Source organism: Pezoporus flaviventris, unplaced genomic scaffold (genome assembly GCF_033815535.1).
Source record: "Pezoporus flaviventris isolate CSIRO_AGI_PZ_B2104156 unplaced genomic scaffold, CSIRO_AGI_Pfla_v1 ptg000037l, whole genome shotgun sequence".
In the NCBI taxonomy this organism is placed as follows: domain Eukaryota; kingdom Metazoa; phylum Chordata; class Aves; order Psittaciformes; family Psittacidae; genus Pezoporus; species Pezoporus flaviventris.
The window spans coordinates 24,609,665-24,629,818 of record NW_026892585.1 but is presented as its reverse complement, the minus strand read 5'-3'; the positions used below and the strand labels follow the sequence as shown (position 1 = coordinate 24,629,818).

Here is a 20,154-nt window from a genome sequence, read left to right as displayed (position 1 = left end):
CCCGTAGGAGTTGCACTCTTTCAATCCTCCTGCCCGTTCCTCTGGGAGTGGGGAATGGGAGAGCCTGGGGGGGGGGTGGGGGTGGGGGGGTGGGGACAGGCCTCGATTGCTCTCAGCCCGGCACCACTCACTGGGAGTGAGTGAACAAGCTGTCTGGCTAGGGTTTAAACCACAACAGCATGGAAGCGGATGCTAGACTGATAGAAATAGGACACTGGTTTAATACTTTAAAATAATTATTAAATATTATTTTTATGCTTCACATTATTTACTGTGAAATACTTATTATTCTATTTAGTTAGCATTTACTTTGCTCATACAATAGGCATTTCCACCAAAAGTCCAGACAGCAGTAGAGTTAGTGCTGTTAATTAAAAAAAAAAAAAGAACCACAAGAAAAAAAACACCAAAAACCATTATTTTGCATAAATCTGTAGGGGCTGGGTGCAGAAAGCTTACAAGAGTATCATGTGCAGTTCTTCATTATGTCCACACTAACTTATGTCAAATGCTGTCATATAAACATGTCCATTTGAAGAGCATCAGTATTATTATTACCAAGAGCTATTTTTTTTGTTGAAAAATAAAAAAATATCAGGATATTGCTAATATCCATACTCAGCCTCAGCAAGAACAGTGCTTCTTCTGCTAGCTTTCTATCAAATAGACACACAAGTGTCCAACTGGAGTCTCAATTACTTAAACCTGATAGAAACATCTAACGGCAGCTAAGATTTAAGTCGATTACCCTATCAATTGAACACGTGAAAGCATATGTAGCCTCCTAAAAGAAATGTGTTCCTTAACATTTTCACACTGCCTATCAAACTGCTGTCAAAACAGCATAAACACACCATAATATTCTCATCTTCACCTGCAGCAAACATCAGAAAGTAAAGTAACTCACCTGTACCACGTGTTTCTGAATCTCTACTAAGCAATCCAAAATGCTTTTCTGTCAACACCCTGACACATCCAACAGAACTTTTTCCTACCTTGATACTAACATACTTTAGACACACCAAGTCTGCCCTAGAGGTTTAAAGTGATATATTCTGCTCCTGAATTTTTCTTTACAACTGAAATGCACAGTTTAATCATTAACAGATTTAGCAGAGGTACATGGGAATACTGCCAGTATGTGAGATTTGTACTCTTCTTGTAGTTCAGGCATCTTCCTGTAGATGACGTAATACTTACCGGAGAAAGACTCGGAGGTACAGAAGTCCCACATATTTAATCCAGCACAAACCTACAGCATTACTGTGTGTCTTCCACACACAGTTGCTTCCGTCCTGCTCTCTTTCAGTAGTGAACTGGGTCAGACAGCTTCTCCCAGATCAGCTCCCTAATCTGATTCACCATGCACCAGATAAAAGAAAGTGCCAGCATAACAGATAAGAAAGGAGTAAATGCTCAGGAAGCAAAGGCAAAAATAGACCCATCTCTTTAAACTGCCATAAATCCATATTTCTGCTGTTCATAGCCCCACAGCATCTAGTAATTCTCCCTTCTATCTTTTTAAATTCAGTGTTTTAACCTGAAATATGTACAATATAACTACTGTTGAAAAATAATTTCTGTAACTGAGAACATGTTTAACTGTCAACACAAATGGAAACTGCCTTCAACAGGAATGAAATCATGTTTGTTGCTTTCATCTTCATGCATTTTTTTAAATAAAATTTCTATGTAAAATGCGTTTCACTCTGGACTCTAGAAGCTTTGTAATTTGTGTTTCAAAACTCCCTGCAAGATTGTACAACCCGAGCTATTCATTGACACCTTAAAGAAGCCAACTAAACCCACACCCATGAACTTCTTAAATATTGTTTAAAATGTATGGAAAGACTGTTCCTTATGAGACTGCAGAAGTTTTAAACTTAACATTAAGCAGTTTTGGAATTGTTTATAACCAACAACATTCCTAAACAATCACACGGCTTGTTATGCTGCAGAAAAGTATTATATGACTCATATGATAGTTTTGTGTCTTTGCTTTTTCTCAGACAATAGTCTGTAGTAACACAAAACAAACAAATAAAAATCAGAGCAGCATACTTAAATGTACCCTGCACACTGGATACTTGTGATTAAAACTGTTTTTAAACATTCCTTTTCTGACCAGCACATTATGTCATTATGGTTGTTCAGGGGGTTGTATTTAACTAAGAAAAGCAATAAGAGAAAACTTGACTTTTATACATATGAAATGCTTGCCTTTCCTCTCTTTTGGCTCATCCTCCATTAGCCTCCACCAGTCTCTTCATACAATATTCATTACAAATCAGTGGTCATTACCAAAATTGCTTCTGTGTACAAAACAAAATAGCCCCATCTCTTTAAGCAGTATGGACTTATGGCAGCTTACATTTAGTGATACAGTTTTCATAATACAATCTCCCTGGATAAATTGTCCATTAATGAGCCACAGCACACGAAAACATAGAAAGGAATCAAAAAGCAAGAGTTTTGAACACTACTTTGATAGGGAAATCTTAATTTCCTTTTAATATAAGGTTGGGAGGAGTCTACTTCCAGGTATAATTTCCACTGTTTATATTTCATGCTACTAAAGCACATGCAGTGTTTGAAGGCAGACTTACCTCTACCAATGCCACAGTCAGAATATGTTCCATTTTTGAGTCTGGGAAAAGGGCATTCACTTGTGGAGACATTCCAATCAGTACGCAGTTAGTAACAACGGATATTACACTCATCGTTTCAAAAGCCAGCTGAAATAAAACACAAATATATTTATACTTATGACATTATCTCTAATTTACCAGTCTTCAAAGTGCTCTGTCTTCGTTAAATCCTCAGAAGTTCCATTATTTGAATTTTTTTCCTTCATCTTTTGAATTCTACAACCTAATACTTGCTTGGCAAGCAGTCCAGACTTCATCAGATTTAAGAACAGGCAAAGACAAGACCACAAGAAGGTCTGCAATACCACAAAGATCATCTAGCAACCCTGAATTTCTCTCTAGTCTGATTTCTCTATGTGAATGTTATATGTTGGTTGTGAAGAAATTAAACCCTATTCTTCCACAATTCCCTAGTATTGTGAAGACCTTGAGAAGTTATTAAGAGACCATTAAAACACTTCAGATGTAGGCAATGCCAGATCTCCACCTGAATAATTTGGAATAATCTTAAAGGAAAAAAGGGGACAGGAAAGCAGCCTTATCCCTGGTATCTTCATGACACATAACCTCAACACATAGAAGTGTGTTAAGTGTTCTCATCTCACACTCATCTACATAAAACACTTATCTACAGTTGTATTACTGAACATGTATTCCCTCCAGGATGAAGGAAAAAGTGCTAAATTCCTAGCAGGACTGTCAGTCCAAACACTCTCATTTTGGAGGTTTTGTCCGAATGTTAAGTAAAAGGAAAATGTAAGGATCAGTCAGAATGCCTTTTTTAAAAATCAGTTACACAAGCTGAAATTGGTTATAAAACAGATTTAAACACATGAAATTACACACATCTAAGAAGCTCTTGACTGAAGAGCTCCCACAAAATGTTGGAAAATATTACTACAGTGTGACAATTAATTTTGTAGTATCATAGTTACTTATTCCAAGGTCCCCTCTGGAACGAGAAAGCCTGACATTGAATTGCAGCAATTTTCACAGCAAATTAGCAGAAGTAACTTTCTCCTTGACAACAAGCTGGTGACTCAGCTCACCTGATTCAAACAATTCCAGTATTGCCTTAACAAATCTTTCAGCCAATGCTCTAACTTCCCACATGAATCAGGTAACAAAATGTTTAAGTCATTACTTTTAATTCATACGAAACAAATGCACTTCTACTGTTAAAAATCTACACTATAAAAAACCCAACATGACTGTAGAATCAGTGTTATAGTTTTTCAGTCTCCTCCCTAGAATGAAATAAACTATTCTTGCAAAACCAAATGCTATTACCACACCTCCAGCTACACCTGGGACTTGTGACCACAGCTTCACTTATCTGATGGTCGCACCACTGGTGAATGCCACTATGCCATCAAGATGCTGGCAACATAAATTCAGACTAAGAAAATGCATCAAATGTTTAAACGCAGATTATAATTTACACATTTAAATAACTTGATAATAAAAATTTTCTCTTGTAAGCTCCCTTCATTAAAACCTATGTATGTGTATAATGACTGCACAGAATACTCAGTCGGCATATTTTTACAGTATGTTTTATTTGATGTTTCCTGATTTGATTTCTTCCATCCCCCATTTGTTTCATTTGGTACCAACATTTAAAAGCCCACCAAATTAAATGATCCACTAGTTTATTATTCCTCTGTCTCCATTACATACCATTACTAAAGTTGTTAACTATAACTAGAATATGGATTGTCCCCTGGAAATTTCCTCCAACCTACTTAGCACTCATTATGACTACTATTACAGAATGCTGCAGTCTCTGGATGTGACTCGACAGTATTCTTTCTTTTTGGAAAAAAACTTTGGGTTTGGAGGAGTTTTACAGGGTTATTTTCAGTCAGAATCAGTTTACTGACACAGCAGGCTCCAAACTAGCTGGCGCTAGCATGATTGCATAAGCAAGCAACGGAGGACAGGAAATCCTTAACCCACTACTACAAGTGTGAAATTGTTTAGATAGATTACAGTGCTCAGGCTGTGCACAAAGATCCAGATCCTGCTGACAGATTCAGGTTATTTTAAAATTAGTCAGCTTGAGTACAAGTAATCACAAGGGCACACAGCCAAGCACGGCTTAGGAATCCACGCACTTACCTACCATTCTTCAATGTTTTTAAACCCTTGCTCAGCTCTGTGCTTCTGAGATTGCATCAAATGTTACCCTTTCTAAAATATGTTGGCCGTAAAGAGTACTAGGCAGTATCTGGCTGCTTTGCTTTGTTGCAGTTGCAACAGGAGTACAATACACATATATACAAACACTAAAGGCTTTGTTTTCTTTTCAAAGGCAACTGGAAGACATCTGGTCAAAAATCCTACAAAAAAAAAAAACCAACCAACACTTGGACATACAGTTGGATAGATACTATCCTAAGACATTGAAGAGAACAACGTACCTGCTAAACTTTAAAGTGGCAGATAGGTCAAATAGCTTAACATGTTTGCTGAAACCTCTTTCAAAATATATAAATAGAAAGACACAGAAATTACCTGCCAAACACCAATATTTGCTGTTGGTTCTGCAAATGGACGCTTGTAAACATTACACATCTTTAAGGCATCAGAATATATCTCGGTAATGTTGTTTAACACTGCAAAGACAGCTGCCAGTGGATAAACACATGAAAAAAGACTCACATAGCCAAACTGTAAGAACAACTCCAGGTAGTCATCAAAAGTTCCCTGAAAAACAAAGCAAAAATAACTTTTATCCACAAAAAACTGTGAAAAAACACAGAATTAACAATATAGTTATAAATGTGCTGCCTCATCCCAAATCAGTTGCTTGGAATAACTGGTGATAGAAAACAACAACAAACAACCCAACCATCTAGTTAACCTGGAATTCTTCAATTACTTAAAACTTTTTAATATGAGTAGGCCAAAGTTTTAATTTTTGCCTAATGCATTTTTTGCAAGTCATACTTCTTATCCTTATTACATGAAGTAATTGTATAACACATTAATCTCATTCAAGTTCCTGACTAGTTCAGTGGAACAGTTACAGAATGAATTGTGTGGGACTGGAAAATAGCACCATGCATTTAAACTGGCAGGACATTCTCCCAAAAGCACTGTGACAAGAAAAGTCCTTGTATTTCAGACTGCCTATGAAAGACCTAACCAGAAAGGTAGGCTGGTAGATAGGCGACTCTTTTCTGGTATTTCTACTTGCTTATTTCAAATGGGGTAAATCAGAATCAGTGGCACACTAGAAGGCTGAAATGACAGAATGCAGCACTGACATCTGAAAGGAACAGTTAGTGCAACAAAAAGCCCTGTTTTAGCAACTCTGCAATGCATCTATCACCTGATCTTTAAACCAAGAATGTGAGTACATAAATGCTGATTAATTATTCACATGTAGATCATTATATATATTTGCATATCAGTTTTGTATTACTTATAGTGCTCATCAGATTGCAGCAATTATTTGTGAAAGTGAAGAACCATTTTCAAGTAATTTTCAAGCTGCACACTATATAGTTGGGTCTGACAAACCGATCTGCAGGCCAGCCTGTGAAGAGCTACCTAACTTAAAACCACTGAGATTTTTCTACGAAAACATTTTGTACAAACTCTGAATTTTACTAAGGTCATCCTCAGGGACACTTGTCCAGGATTACTCAATGGAGTAGCAGTCCCACATTTGTCCCTGCTATCACTTTCTCAGACAACTGTTGCAAGCAGGGAGCGATCCTTCTGTGTTCCTCCTGCTGGTAACTGCACAGTATTCCCACTGCTTCCTCACACTTTTCTTATTTCGTTGCCCAGTACCTACTGACTTTTAGAGTATGAAAAGAAAAGGAGTATTTTTTTTCCTCCTACTCGATTTATGACACTTTACGCAGAAAAAGGAGTCTGATATGATGTTAAAGCAATTTCCAAGTGTGCCATTGTCAGCCACAGGAGCAGCACATGAACTATATCATCAAGGGAACAGACTCACCAAAGAAATTCAGGAGAAAATGAACTAGAAAAGAGAAGCAGAAAGTTTTAAAATATATATATTGCAAGATGGTTTTACAGCTTAAACTCAGTTAAAGGCTGGAGATTTGAAAAGTGAGAGAGAAGGAGGACAAACAAGAGAATTGAATGTTAGAGTAAGTGAATGAAAGAAAACAGAAGAGCCTGAAACACAGAATTCTGTCAAGACTCCTGCTAAACTCCTCATCTACTAAGCATAGTCAAATGTTTCCCCCTTGTGACAGATTTAATTTTAAGAAATACTCTTGGCTGCTGGCAGCTCACAGCTTGCAGACAAATCAGTGGTTTAATATTGGATATTCATAAACACAGCACAATTAAAATATTTAGATTCAAAATAACACTAAGGCCTTGAGTACACAGTATCCTGAACTGAAACTGGGGCTAGCAGTGGCCAACTCCAAGGCAAAGCTGTAACCCTATAACTGACCTGTCAGGTCCCAGTGGTAAACTACTCAGGGCAGAACAGTTCAAAAGGTGCAGGTATATTTATCCAGCCTTGCACAAGAAGCACTGCACAATGTGACTCAGAGACAACGCACTGGCTTTTCATGTGCCAGCTGAGAATGAGAAGTCAGTTCAGGTCCAAGAGGCAGAACTTACTTTGTCACATATATCCATGCCTCATGCCAACACACAGCTTTTGGAGCTCTGCTGGCCTATTTGCAGGCACAGTGCTGGACTGTGCTGACTTACCAGTTCAGACACTAACACGGGGATTTCTGCTGCGCTCTCCCTTGACAGACAGACACGCTCTCTAAATCTATTTCCCTCCATCTAAAATGTTGGAAATACCAACCTTCCCAGAGGAAGGCAAGTGCTAACATTTGTACATTTTTCCAATTGCAAAGGTAGCATTTCTTTTTCCTCTTCCCACTTCATGGCACTTTATGCAAGAAGAGAGGAATCTGATATAGTATTACCAACACATTTCAAACTGCCTTACACAAAAGGTTCACTGTCCATATAATTCTTACTCTGGAAAAGTATAAATCATACAGTATTAAGACTCTTGTGACTATGGCTGCAGCATCTGATCCAGCAAGCTGTCGGTCAGTCTGTAAGGCCTTAGCATATACACTGATGTCTACTTTGTCAATTCCTTTAGAACTGCATGTAATATATTGCAAAAATCTGTTAAATACGATTAAAATTAAAAGAGGTGGTCAGGAATGGAACTAAGAAGACAGCAAATGCCAAAGCTGTAGTTTAAAGAAGCAAGAGCTTCCAGCAGTAGTACTGGTTTGAAGAATTAGTCTCTTCTGCCCCCTCCATTTCTGGCACCACCCAGACATAAGTGCACTCTCTCAGGCTATATTAATTGACAGTTTAAACTAGTATCGCTGCAAAACCAAACTAAAACAGACACCGTCTCCCCCTTCCCTATGCCAGGCTACTCATCATTGTAGCTTTCAAGCTACCCTTGGAGATTAAGGGCATATTACATAAGCACTTCTTCCAGTGATACAGCGTTAGGTAGTTCCAGATTCAGCTGTTCATTCCTATCCTTCAATCTAGTGTAACTGGGATCATGCACTGTTCCATTTTCTTGATCCAGCACATCACAGGCCTGTATAAACAACACTATCAGCAGAACTGATGAAGCTGGAAATAAGCTGCCAGGCCAAAGAGCCAGAAATAATTCAGGTTGCACAGGTTCATATCTTTGTCAACTACAACCCAGAAAAGTCTGAACTCTTTTACAGTAATAAAACATACACAATAGGTGCCCATTTCTTTCTCCAAGTTGACTTGTTCAACTAATGACAGGTCTTTATCAATTTTCGGAGAACACAGGTGTTTCTTCATCCTCTTGTTATACCTCTTTTGGAGCCAGTAAGGAAGCAAGGACTCTGCCAACTGATTGAGGATCTGCGAAGTTATCAGCAAAGTGGCCAAGCTCTTAAGATACAAAAAAAAAAAAAAGAAAATGTAATTAAAATTAATAGAACTGTGACAAACCTATGATCGTTTCCAATTTTGTGCATTCTAGTAACACTAAGTTAGTATACTATGACAAAAGAGGGCCAGCCTAACAGAACTAGCAACAGCATATGAAAAGTATAGGTGTTCTAGTCCCCATTAGAATCACAGAATAGTTAGGGTTGGAAAGGACCTTCAGATCATCTAGTTCTAACCCCCCTGCCATGGGAAGGGACACCTCACACTAGACCATGTTGCTCAAGGCTCTGTCCAACCTGGCCTTGAACACTGCCAAGGATGGAGCATTTACCACTTCTTTGCACAACCTGTTCCAGTGCCTCACCACCCTGACAGAAAAGAACTTCTTCCATTCATTGTTCTGTGCTGAAAATAACAAAATAGAGTTAAATGTCTAAGTACTTTGTGGATTCTGGACATGTCTTGGAGACAGTACAGAACACATTGAAGTATATTAAATGTCACAAATTTCATGTCTGGTATAGGTATGTCAATTGTTTTGCTAAAGCTCTCTTCAGAGAAGAGAGATCTTGAGTTAAAGTTCTGCTGTTTTGTTAATTACATTTAAAGAAAAAGAAAGCTGATGTAAAATACCAACTACAAATTATTATTGCTTTTACTTATTCTCAGCTCCTCATAGTAGTTATAAATTTGATCCTCAAGAGTATCTCATTAAGAGCACTACAGAGAAAACCATTTTCTAACAAAAAGGGAAAGAAGGAGGAAATGAAACTTTCCCAGCCTCATCTGTGTGAGGGAATAATGAATTTATTAGAAAACAGTTCCTCATTTAAACAAAGGGAAAAACTGCTCCATTCCAATTACAATTCTGCAACTGTGCCAGAGGAACTGAAATATGAAAGTTGGCTTTCTAAGAAAATACATAGGAAACATATTCATTGTCAAGTTAATAATTTAGAAAAGCAATTAAAAACTGAAGTCGTGTTCCAGTCAATCCTTTACTTTTCTAAATTTGTCAACATTCTGAAGATGTTCTTGAAACTCACCTGCCTCAAAAGGTGCATATCAAACAGCACAAAGGCAATGTAGAAGAGAGATGCAAAACAATTTAAGAAGTTGAACTGCAAACAAAAATCTGTTATTAGTACTTAAGCAAAAGTTCAAATGCAGAATATCATCTAACTTAACCTGACTAACAGCTTCCATGCACATGCTCAGTAAAATTTTCAATTATGGTCTTATTCAGGTTTTCATTTGACAAGCTTAATACTTTTCTAAAGCATGATGTACAAAGACAACTAAAATTCAATTATGAAATGTGGACATTAAAAAAACATGTTACCTTCTACTTAAGTTTCATCTTTTGGCAGTTTCCCCATAGGTAATACAATAAAAGGGATACTCTAATCTTAATTTAGGATAATGATTTTTTTTTCAGACAAGTATTTTATTAAAGTATGTGCTGGATGACAGATCTCTCAACACGTACAACTGTTCCTCAATATATATTAACTAAGCTTTATATTTAATTGCTTCAAGAGGGTTTATGACCAAGAGAAATATTCCCTACTTCTAAAATGAGATATAATCACAGTATTGTACATCTGAAAAATCATAATCAAGCTCTGAAGTTTATATATACTTGTGCTGCATACTTACCACTAAAACTTTCAGAATTAAATGATTTTGATATGAAGATTCCAGCCTGTGATTTTCTAAAATACCAACAAGATTATTGATTAGTAAACAGCAGAAGCACTTGCCATATCATAGAATCACAGAATAGTTAGGGTTGGAAAGGACCTTAAGATCATCTAGTTCCAACCCCCCTTGTCATAGGCAGGGACACCTCACACTAAACCATCTCACCCAAGCCTTCGTCCAACCTGGCCTGGAACACTGCCAGACATCGTTATACAAAGAGTAAACAGACACCTTCCTCTATCTCAAAATCACTTAACTAAGAGGTTTTGGGGGCAGAAAGAATTTATACTATACCAGTGTCTCTCTTGACCTGTCAAGCTAATCTGATGCACAATATTAACATTCATATTTTTGGATATGACTCCAGTTCTTTTTCTACTGCAAAGGTTTCTCTTTTTATATCTTTCTTCCTCAGAAGAGCTGTTTTATAACAGAAAAAACACCCATCATTCTAAATACTTACTAAAATGTGCCTAGTTATTGATTGTTCTCTGGTTGAATAAACGCAAAACTAAATTGGAATACATTATGAAAATTAATATCAGATTTGATTCAAACCCAGTAAATGCTCACAGAAATATTCCCATCCATGTCCAAGGGATTTAGATCAGACCCTAAGCTCTAAAGCAAGACTAGAGTACATGAAGTTCAACAGATGCATTACTCATTCTAAACCCAAGATTTTTCAATTCATTTCAAATAAACTACTGGCAGCTAATGTTTGAGCAAGGCTGATTACTAGGGGGGAGGAAAGGGAAATAATGGGAGATTTCCCGTTTCTCTTTGCTATTTTGTCAGACTGTACCTTTAAAGCTTTGGCTGAGCAGTAACTGAGAAGGCAGCACACAAGCAAGAGCTGTGTCAACAAGGCAATAAGGAGACACCTTCCCCTCCAGACCTTGCTCAGGACACAACAGCAAAGTTCTACTCTGACAAGGGGCATGAAGGTGGACCCAACACATGGAAGATGCACTCAAGTGACTCAATGCAGTTTTTGCTTTTAGCTTTCACTAAATGACCAGGTCTCATGATAAACAGGCATGCTTAAAATTACCCCACATAGTTTCCTATGCTTTGTCAGTCTATCTGTTTAAGTCAGATATTAGCTGCCAGGTAGAAGGGGAGGTAGGACAGCCAGATGAGCTCTTCATCCTATTCATAGCATGGAAGCATAAACACATTGGATAGCACAAGTTGGCAGGGATAGTGAGTTACATAAATACTGTTGCTACTTAATATGAAACATCAGCTTAAACCAAAAAAAATCTAGGTTAAAAAAATCCTTGGGTTACCTCTTAAAAACATTTTAGTCTACCTGGTCAACACAACTGGGCATTTTGCATAAAGGCTTTTTCTTGCAGTATAGTGGGGAAAAAAACAAAAAACAAAACAAAACAAAAAACCACCCCTCCCCCCCCCCCCCAAAAAAAATCAATTGAAACCTAAATATGAATTTAAAAGTTATTATTTAAATATAAACCTTGAACAGTCATAGATCAAGAGACTGCCTGCTTTTGCTATTGCTGCTGTCAAGTACAGTTTGCTGAGCCAATAATTTCTGTGTGCCAAACCAATGCACACTTTAACACCTCTTTTTATTCTGACTTCTGCATGAATCTCCCTTTTGCTTAATCTTTCTTAGGTTAATTTTCTGGGTGCCCAGCTTTAGTAACCTGGATTCTGTGCTGTAAACGTATGACATACTGAGCTACACAAACCAGTTAACTCCCCATTAGCCTCACCTATTACCTTTGTCTGAAAGTGACTGCACTTGTCTATAGAAGTGCTAAAATTCAAAATAAAGACTAACATCTCACTATCCTTATGTTAGGTTATAAAACATAACACCCAATCTGTTAAGTCACACCCACAAGGGAAAAAAAGCAATCTATTATAACACCCCATCTCTTCTGAGAGCGCCCAGAGGAAAATATTTTAATAGGGATGTGAAATCTTAGTCTTTGTTTTACATATATATAATACACAAACACTCTCATATGACATTTAGCTGGTGTTTTTAGATTTTGTTCCACTATCTCAGTGCCTCCATTCTCTGGACAGATAAATCAGTAGACTAAGATGTACTCAGCAAACCCAGGCTACAGGTGCAACTGCCAGGGCAGTCCCTCTGGTCACCCACCTCTGAGATCATCTCAGCAAAACTGATACTTAATTTTGCTACTGATACAGCCAAATAAAGAGCTAAATGGAAATGGGATTTCTGCAGCAAAGGCAGAGAGAGGCCAAGGAGGAAGGCAGGATCACTTCTGATGGCATGCTAGACTTAAATCAAATTAAACCAAACATGAAACTACAGTTTCAGAACACTCAAAGTTAAAATAGCCATCTCTTCTACCCCACAGTAAAAACCTACTTCAGGAAATTTCATTAGCATCCCATTGAACAAGAACTCAAAGTAATGTATTCTACAAAGAAACAAATTCTAAACATCTGTGACTCCAGCTTTAGGGAAGAAGAGTAAACAACTTTCTTACCCCATGATGTTAAGAATTCAGCAGCATACCGATAGATACGGTTCATAATTTCAATCACAACAGCATATATGATACTGGGCACAAACAGCATCAAGCTGCTGAAGTTAGAGTCATTCTCCTCATGGTAATCCAGAGCCCACTCTTCCAAATCAAAGTAAATCATCATCACATACAGTGAGAAGTAGAGGCAAAGGCACACAAATGGTAAGGACACCAGATAAATCCGTAGCTGTCTCTTAATACTTGAGTACACTGGTTCCTCCCTCCCAGTGATGGGATTAATACCCAGGACGCCATGGAAGCCTGGTCTTGGTTCTTCAAACTGGCGTTTCATCAGCAGCGTCCCCCAGCGGTATGTCATGGTGGCACAAATCCGCTTCCAAACTTCCAGTATCACAGTGGACCAGAGCAGGTTGAATGTGGCAAACATCACGTATTTGTCATAGTCTTCCCAAGCAAATACATAATAAGGAATCCCAATAACAGCCATTGGAATCAAAGCAAATGTGAAATACTCTAAGAAGGCAAAGTAGAGTGCAATGGTTTCACCAAAGTAGCAGCGTATCTCATCTGCAGAGAAAAACAAATCAATCACGACTACACTTAACATAGATGTCAGTATAATATCAAACTTGACTTTACATGAACCCCTTGGCCCTTTTTTTTTCTAAATAATGGTGTATATTATATACCTTTTTATTCTGCCTTCTCCCATGTTCCAAAACCTCAGAAGGTTATCTGAATGATTATTTTTTTATGTTACATATAAACGCATACAGAAACATATGTACATATAATCACATGGCAAGGAATTCAGGTATCTCAGTACTTACCATATCAATATCTAATATATGGGGCAGAGAGAGAAACCAAAAGCATTCTTGTGAACAGCACCTACCACTGAATGGCTAGGATGGCACAGAAGACAATAGGTATCATGAAAAACCGAAACCAAACTTTAACAGCAAGTGACATCTAACTTCTGAGGCTTGTCACTGGCATATATACACTTGGGAAACAAATTTGTTCCAGCCCACTTGTGGCCAAAAAGGACTAGTTGTGCTTTGCCAGCCCTCAAGGAACTAAAGGAATAGCTGGAAAGGTATACTGAAATCTTAAACATGTCAGATAGCAGAGCCAGGCTGAGACATTCCCTTCAGCAGACAACTGATACATGAAATACACACTGGTTGTACTCACCAAGACTGTCTGCCTAGTTGTTATAAAGACTTGAAAAGTGGATGCTAATGGATACGTTTCACAACAGATGTATTACCTCCAAGGAAGCCATGATGTTAACTATCTTACTACTAATAAAAAAAAATGTAGGAGTATTATCCAACACAACCTAGACATGGCATCCCACAATAAGATCTAGAAATTCCTAGCAAACCAAGTTTAGAACACTGAAATCTGCTTTATCTTTGCCCACCTGGAAGACCAGTTTACTTGTATGCCACTGCTATGTATTCACCAGCTTAACAGAATTATTCACCAGTCACGACATCATGACCTCTGAACTGACACTGTAAATGTCATCTCTGTAATAGACTAGCACATCAAAACCTTATGTGCAATACCAGAATATTCTTACAGCTTATGGCTCACAAAACACTAGAGCAGATGTTCACAGTTGCCAATCAGTCACTGAAAGCAAGAAGGAAAGGCAAACAGAATCAGCACTGCAACATCCCTCTTAATACAAAATTTACTAACAAGTTCAAGTGTAAGTCATTAGTACCATTTCACACTCCAAACACACAGACAGAAAGACAGCCCTAAATTAGTACACACATAACAGGGTTCCTGGTATTTACTTTGAAATTTTGTGTGTATTCAGTGTCAGTCAAAAAATATATATCTCTTACATAAACAAAAGACATGCACACAGTAAGACCCCTAACTCTGCAGGCAGGCATTATCAAGTCAGATCTTTAAATTCCTGTAGCTCAAAAAACCTATCAAGCAACTGCAAGGTGCAGAGATTAATAATTAGGCAAACTCTCATATGATTATTTTCTTATTTTTAAGTAAGGTTTACAGGTTTAGAATCCAGAACTTAACTTTCCACATCACCAGGCTAGAAAATCATTTTCATTTTAAGCTTATTCAATGTGGAAAATATACTCAGTGATGCTGGCTTGCAACAACACAGTCTTCATACAGATAATGAATTTAAAACAAACAGTTGTAAACACACTTTTGACGTGCCTACAACTCAAAATAGTTTTGGGAATTCCAGACACTGAGGAGCTTTCCTGTCAAGAGAAAACAGTCTTGACTTTGCCTATTACTGCTTTACAGATAAGGAGCACTTGTAATGTACAGACTTGTTATATGGAAGCTTACAGACACTGAACCTGCAGACTGAACTACCAATTTCACAAGCCTTGAACCATTTCGAGAGGTTACATAGGGAATGTTAGAATAAGAAAAAACTTCCCCATCTGGTAAAAGAACAATGGTCCACGCTTCAAGATGATCACAGTGCAAAAGCTAAGTGTTGACATGGGAGTCACAGACAACGCAGAGATGATCAATGTGATCAAGCAATTGCCATTTATTACAAAGCCTTAACTCCCTATATACTATTTCTTACATGTACTTACAGTGATTTGGCATATTATGATTGGATACATGTCTTGAAGACCCTTAGTGACTAACATGTAATTGGTTAAGCATAGGTGTCAGAACTTGACCTCAAAAGCTTGCCAACAGTCCACAGTTCTCATTAACTCAGTGAATTCCAGCTTCTTCTTATCTTGCTTGCTTAAGCTTCCTCGGGCGTCTCATGGCCTTGCTGTATCTTTCAGGATTATTCAGAGTTTATGTACCAATTATCCATTCTCCTGTGAGAACACTGCTTCCACAGCTAAGCCTTTGAACTTTCCCCCAGCTCCAACTTGGAAACGGACCAAAAGCCTATGTACAGAACTCCTACAGCCATAAGAAAGAAAATAAAGTGCACATCCAGTGCTTCACTCCAGAACAGTTGCGCTGCAAGTTGTTACAACAAAAGATTATCCTATGGCCATCTTAGAATGATGCAGAATTTGATGTATAAACCTCAACTGCACATGTCAACAAATCTGGAAACATGGATCCTTCCTTAACCAGAGCCTAAGCCACTCTGTCAATTCCAAGACCAGTAAAAGCAAAGATAAGTAAAACAAGGACTTTGGTTCACAGCAAATCAACTTGGGCAGAAAGGTAGTGTTAGGAGAGGTGAACTGCAGTGGGTAATTGGGGATGTGAAAAAGTAAACAGTCACTGAAAAAAAACGGACTTCTTGGTATAATACTTACCTTCCACACAGGAGTTTCACTTTTAGGAAAGACCCTTGGTCTTCTCACACAAACTGAAGAGAAAACTGCTTCAAAAGAAACCCTCCACTTTATCTGTAGTGGAGTAAGTATTCACATACCTAAAGGTTGATAACCAACTTTCACTCGACCATACCAGCTGTGACAGAGCTTTTTCAACTCCTCTCTATCCTGCAGTGGGAAAATCTGAACTAGAATACCACTGGTCAATAATCTTCTCACTAGAAGGAAAAATAAAAAAAATGGTACCTAGTACTCCTTCAAAGACAGTGAAGTTGAGATAAGCAGACAGGTTACATGATGTACTTAGCAAGCCTACAGTTCCTTTGAAATAAATCTAGCAGTTAAATCCTAAAACCAAACAAATTATCTGCATGTTAGTTGAAAATTATTCACTATAGAGAGCAGTTGGACCTCTTCTGCAGCTGCAGTCCACTGGAAGAGAAAGAGTAATCTTTTTGTATCAATTAACAATTCCATAGGTTTGTACTATAATCAGTTGCAGCTTGAAAAGCAAAAAGTGCTATAGGTCAGAACTGAAATGCCATGCGTAGCGTTGTGGGAAAAGGCCTGGCTCTTGCATGTGAACAAAGAAAGACATAACAAAACACTAAATTGAAGAACCATTTTTATATTATGGAAAACATACTAAAAACACTTTTGAATTACCAACGTGAAATATCAGTTTAGACTAATTCATAAATTACAACACATCTCCATTGCAAACAAACCAAACAGTCCACAATTTGTATTTAACTTTGTTACGGAAAGCAATACTACCTGTATGGATAAACAATTAACAAACTGGAAGTTACAACCATATAAATATTAAAAAGAAAATAAATGCAAAACAAGGAGAGGGTAGGCACTGGAAGCTGTATAACAGTTATTTACCGCTTCCACTCAGCATTTACTTGACATAACTAGAAAAATACCATAGCTATATAAACAATTATCAGTGTAAACTCATCTGACATTTACATTCATTCACATTTCTTGAGCTACTGATATGCACATCTCTTTCTCTGATGATCAATACTAGTGAATAAAGACACTATTATTAAAAGGATGTACAAGTATAAAGAGAAATTCTCCTAAGAAACTGCAGCATCTCTGCCAATGAATTAGTTCCAGCTGCTATAAATACAGCACTAGCTCTCATTGCTTCTTTCTCCTATGAAAAGGAAGCTCTTGAAGCAAAGGGGAGGATAAATGAATTCTAACGACTGAAAAACACCTTCCTTCATATTGTGAAATTTATAGCTCTGAAACACTGTTATTCATTCCAGCCATTTTATACAAAACCAATCCAAGCAGATCATTATGTAATTTTTTTTAAAACCAAATATTTTTGGTACTAATTATAAAAATAACGGATGACATCAATATATATGACAATTATCCAACTGAAAAGAGCATAAGGCCAGAGTCTCATCCTCACAAAAAACTGAGGATGGAAAACTCTCTGGGAGTCATCTGGTCCAACTTGCTACTCAAAGTAGCTCCAGCTTGTATCAGGCTGCTAAGGGCCTTGTCTAGAGAAGATCTGAAAGTCTCATAGGGCAGTTACCACAATCTCTGTTTCAATGTTTGATTACCCTCATTGCAAAAAACATGTTCTCAATATTTATTCACAATTTCTCTGGTTGCACTGTGCATCCGTTACCTCTTGCTCTGTTGCTGTGGAGTGATGAGAAAACAAAGTTGATCAAATAGTGGGATTTCAGTGTCTGAAGGATTTCTCTTCACTGCAGGACATTTACATTTTTCCATCAGGATGAACGCTATCCTACATCAACACAGTGAATTACACGGGACAAAATATTTGGCTTACCAATTGACTTTCCTGGATACAGCTTTGCCTGAGGATATCCAGGGATCATTTTTTCATCTTTAGCTCTCAAATTTTCGAGTTCATGTTTGATGATATACTGACATTCTGCCATTGTAAGAAATTCATGATTGTCATCTAAATCAAAAAAGAAGGTAGTATGAAACTGCAGCAGTGAAAGACAACCCCGGCAGCAATTAACAATCAAAACCAACCAGAATCAGGAAAAAAAAAAAACAACAAAGTGACAATTACTGCCAATCAACATCCATTAACAAAAACTCCACTGTTTAAAATACACATCTTGGGAAGATGTTTTCTCTAACTGGCACATGTTGGCCACTACAGTTTTGAACTAAGAGAATGAATCACTCAAGAAACAAGAACACCCCTGAAGTGCTAATTGCTGGCGGCTGGGATAGTATACCAGCAAATACTGAATACTCTTGCCCTACTGAAAGGCTATTACTTAGGCATCCACTATTTGCCAATCCCAGAACCTCCTTTCTGCCCAGAACACCTTTCTGCCATTCAGTTACTGAAGTATTTTCATCTCAAAACACAGTGAGATGTCAGGACAAATCTCCAATAACCATTTCACACCAAATATCACAGTATCTTGCTCTTTATTGCCCATACAACCCAATTATATGCTATTTGAGACAATGAGTTCTTATAAAAATAAATAAGATAAAACAAAGTAAGAAACATCTCAAAAAAATCTGAATTTTTAAGAGCTACAGCAACAGAACTACTGTCAACCCCATCAATTTACCATCAAGGAAACTGTAATTTCCTTGAGATAATGACCAACTGATTATTTTTTCCCCTCAGGAATAAGAAAGTATAAGGATGGCCCTGAATATACTAACTAAGAAGCTAAACCAGCAACAAATCTCTTAAGATTAAAAATAAAGTATCAGGTAAATTGGGGAACTAGAAATCCTAGTAAGAAACACAGGCTGCAGGGGTTCTTTTCCAGATGACACATTTTTTACCTCATGTAAGCATGGTCAATTACTTTATCCTCTGATCAGATCTGGATAAAACTAAAATTATGTTAATTTTTGGTCTTTTTTTTAAAAACTATCTTTCAGGTACAGTAGTTTGAGCTCCTGCTCCTACTACAGAATCTGTTAGCAATGGCAGTCAGATTAGCATTAAGGATATAAACACATGAAAGAAATAAAAATGACCTTTGCAACTGACAATTCTTCTCCAGGCTTTCCAATTTCAGAAAAGTACAGGTGGAAGAGAAGAGACACTGCAAACAGTTACTGTGCACAGCAGCAGCGGGAGATAAACTGACACCAAACAAACAACAAAACAGTAATAAAGCTGAGTTTCAGACAGACCCAAGCAGCCTTGTATTGAAAACATGGTGAAAGTCATCACCCAAACAGGTACAGGAAAAGTATTTGCAATATTAAGGTTGAATTCAAATATTTACCTGGACAGGAAAATAAGTTTTGCCACCGTAGGGGGTTTAAATATCTTACAGGTAGCACATTTAACAGAGAATGTTACTGTGTTGGCATCCCCTCAAAATTAAAAAGGAAAAGGAATGATTTCACTAATCAGAAGATTAAGATAAGCCTCAAAACTGACTCAGAAACTAAACTGCTACTTTCCTTTAATTCATAATGTTGATCATTAATCCTGCACTCACATTTCTCAACCTTTTTTTTTTTTTCTTCATTTCAGCACTTTCATAAAAGTAAGAGAATATTTGGAGCACGCAAAAACATAAAGTAAAACTCAAGCAAAAAGTGAAAGCCATGTGAAAGAAAAAACAATTTTAATTTCATTATATGATCTGAATTCCCATAGGTAAAAATAAGTATTTTTTCATGGCTTGTTCTTCCCATTTTTGCTCACTGTTACCATCCCAAGGAATAAAAAGACCATAAAAGATTTATCAGTGTATTTGCTCATCTTTAGCCATAGCCTTCCAATGCGAAAGACCCTAAAATTCCTTACCTGCAAAATCTTTGAAAGTTTTTCTGCTACTATATGTAAAAGTTCTCATTGAGTTATCATTACATTCCTTCACCAAACCCACAGTTTCAGCTCCCAGCAACAGCCTTAAGTAGGAAGCTCCAACTAGATAAATATTTTCACCTTCTTTTTCTGTGAGTAATGGTTTAACCAGCAGTTGTGCACCTTTAAAGAAAGGCAAAATAAGGAAGAAAAAATACATTAAAATTAAGTCTCAAACCCCTTATAATTTAGCATCC

At 37.3% G+C, this 20,154-nt stretch overlaps 1 protein-coding gene across 3 annotated transcripts in view; it reads right to left on the bottom strand.

Moving 5' to 3' along the window:
* Nucleotides 1-20,154, bottom strand: part of ANO10 (anoctamin 10) — a 118,829-nt gene that overhangs the window by 94,960 nt on the left and 3,715 nt on the right. For all 3 annotated transcript variants that reach the window (XM_061465026.1, XM_061465027.1, XM_061465028.1), the window contains 9 exons: nucleotides 19,898-20,080; nucleotides 17,921-18,055; nucleotides 16,188-16,307; nucleotides 12,764-13,333; nucleotides 10,224-10,279; nucleotides 9,611-9,685; nucleotides 8,382-8,564; nucleotides 5,166-5,357; nucleotides 2,607-2,735 (listed from right to left, as the gene is read on the bottom strand). In XM_061465026.1, the coding sequence (XP_061321010.1) occupies nucleotides 2,607-2,735; nucleotides 5,166-5,357; nucleotides 8,382-8,564; nucleotides 9,611-9,685; nucleotides 10,224-10,279; nucleotides 12,764-13,333; nucleotides 16,188-16,307; nucleotides 17,921-18,055; nucleotides 19,898-20,080 (1,643 nt within the window). The remainder of the gene's footprint in view (nucleotides 1-2,606; nucleotides 2,736-5,165; nucleotides 5,358-8,381; nucleotides 8,565-9,610; nucleotides 9,686-10,223; nucleotides 10,280-12,763; nucleotides 13,334-16,187; nucleotides 16,308-17,920; nucleotides 18,056-19,897; nucleotides 20,081-20,154) is intronic.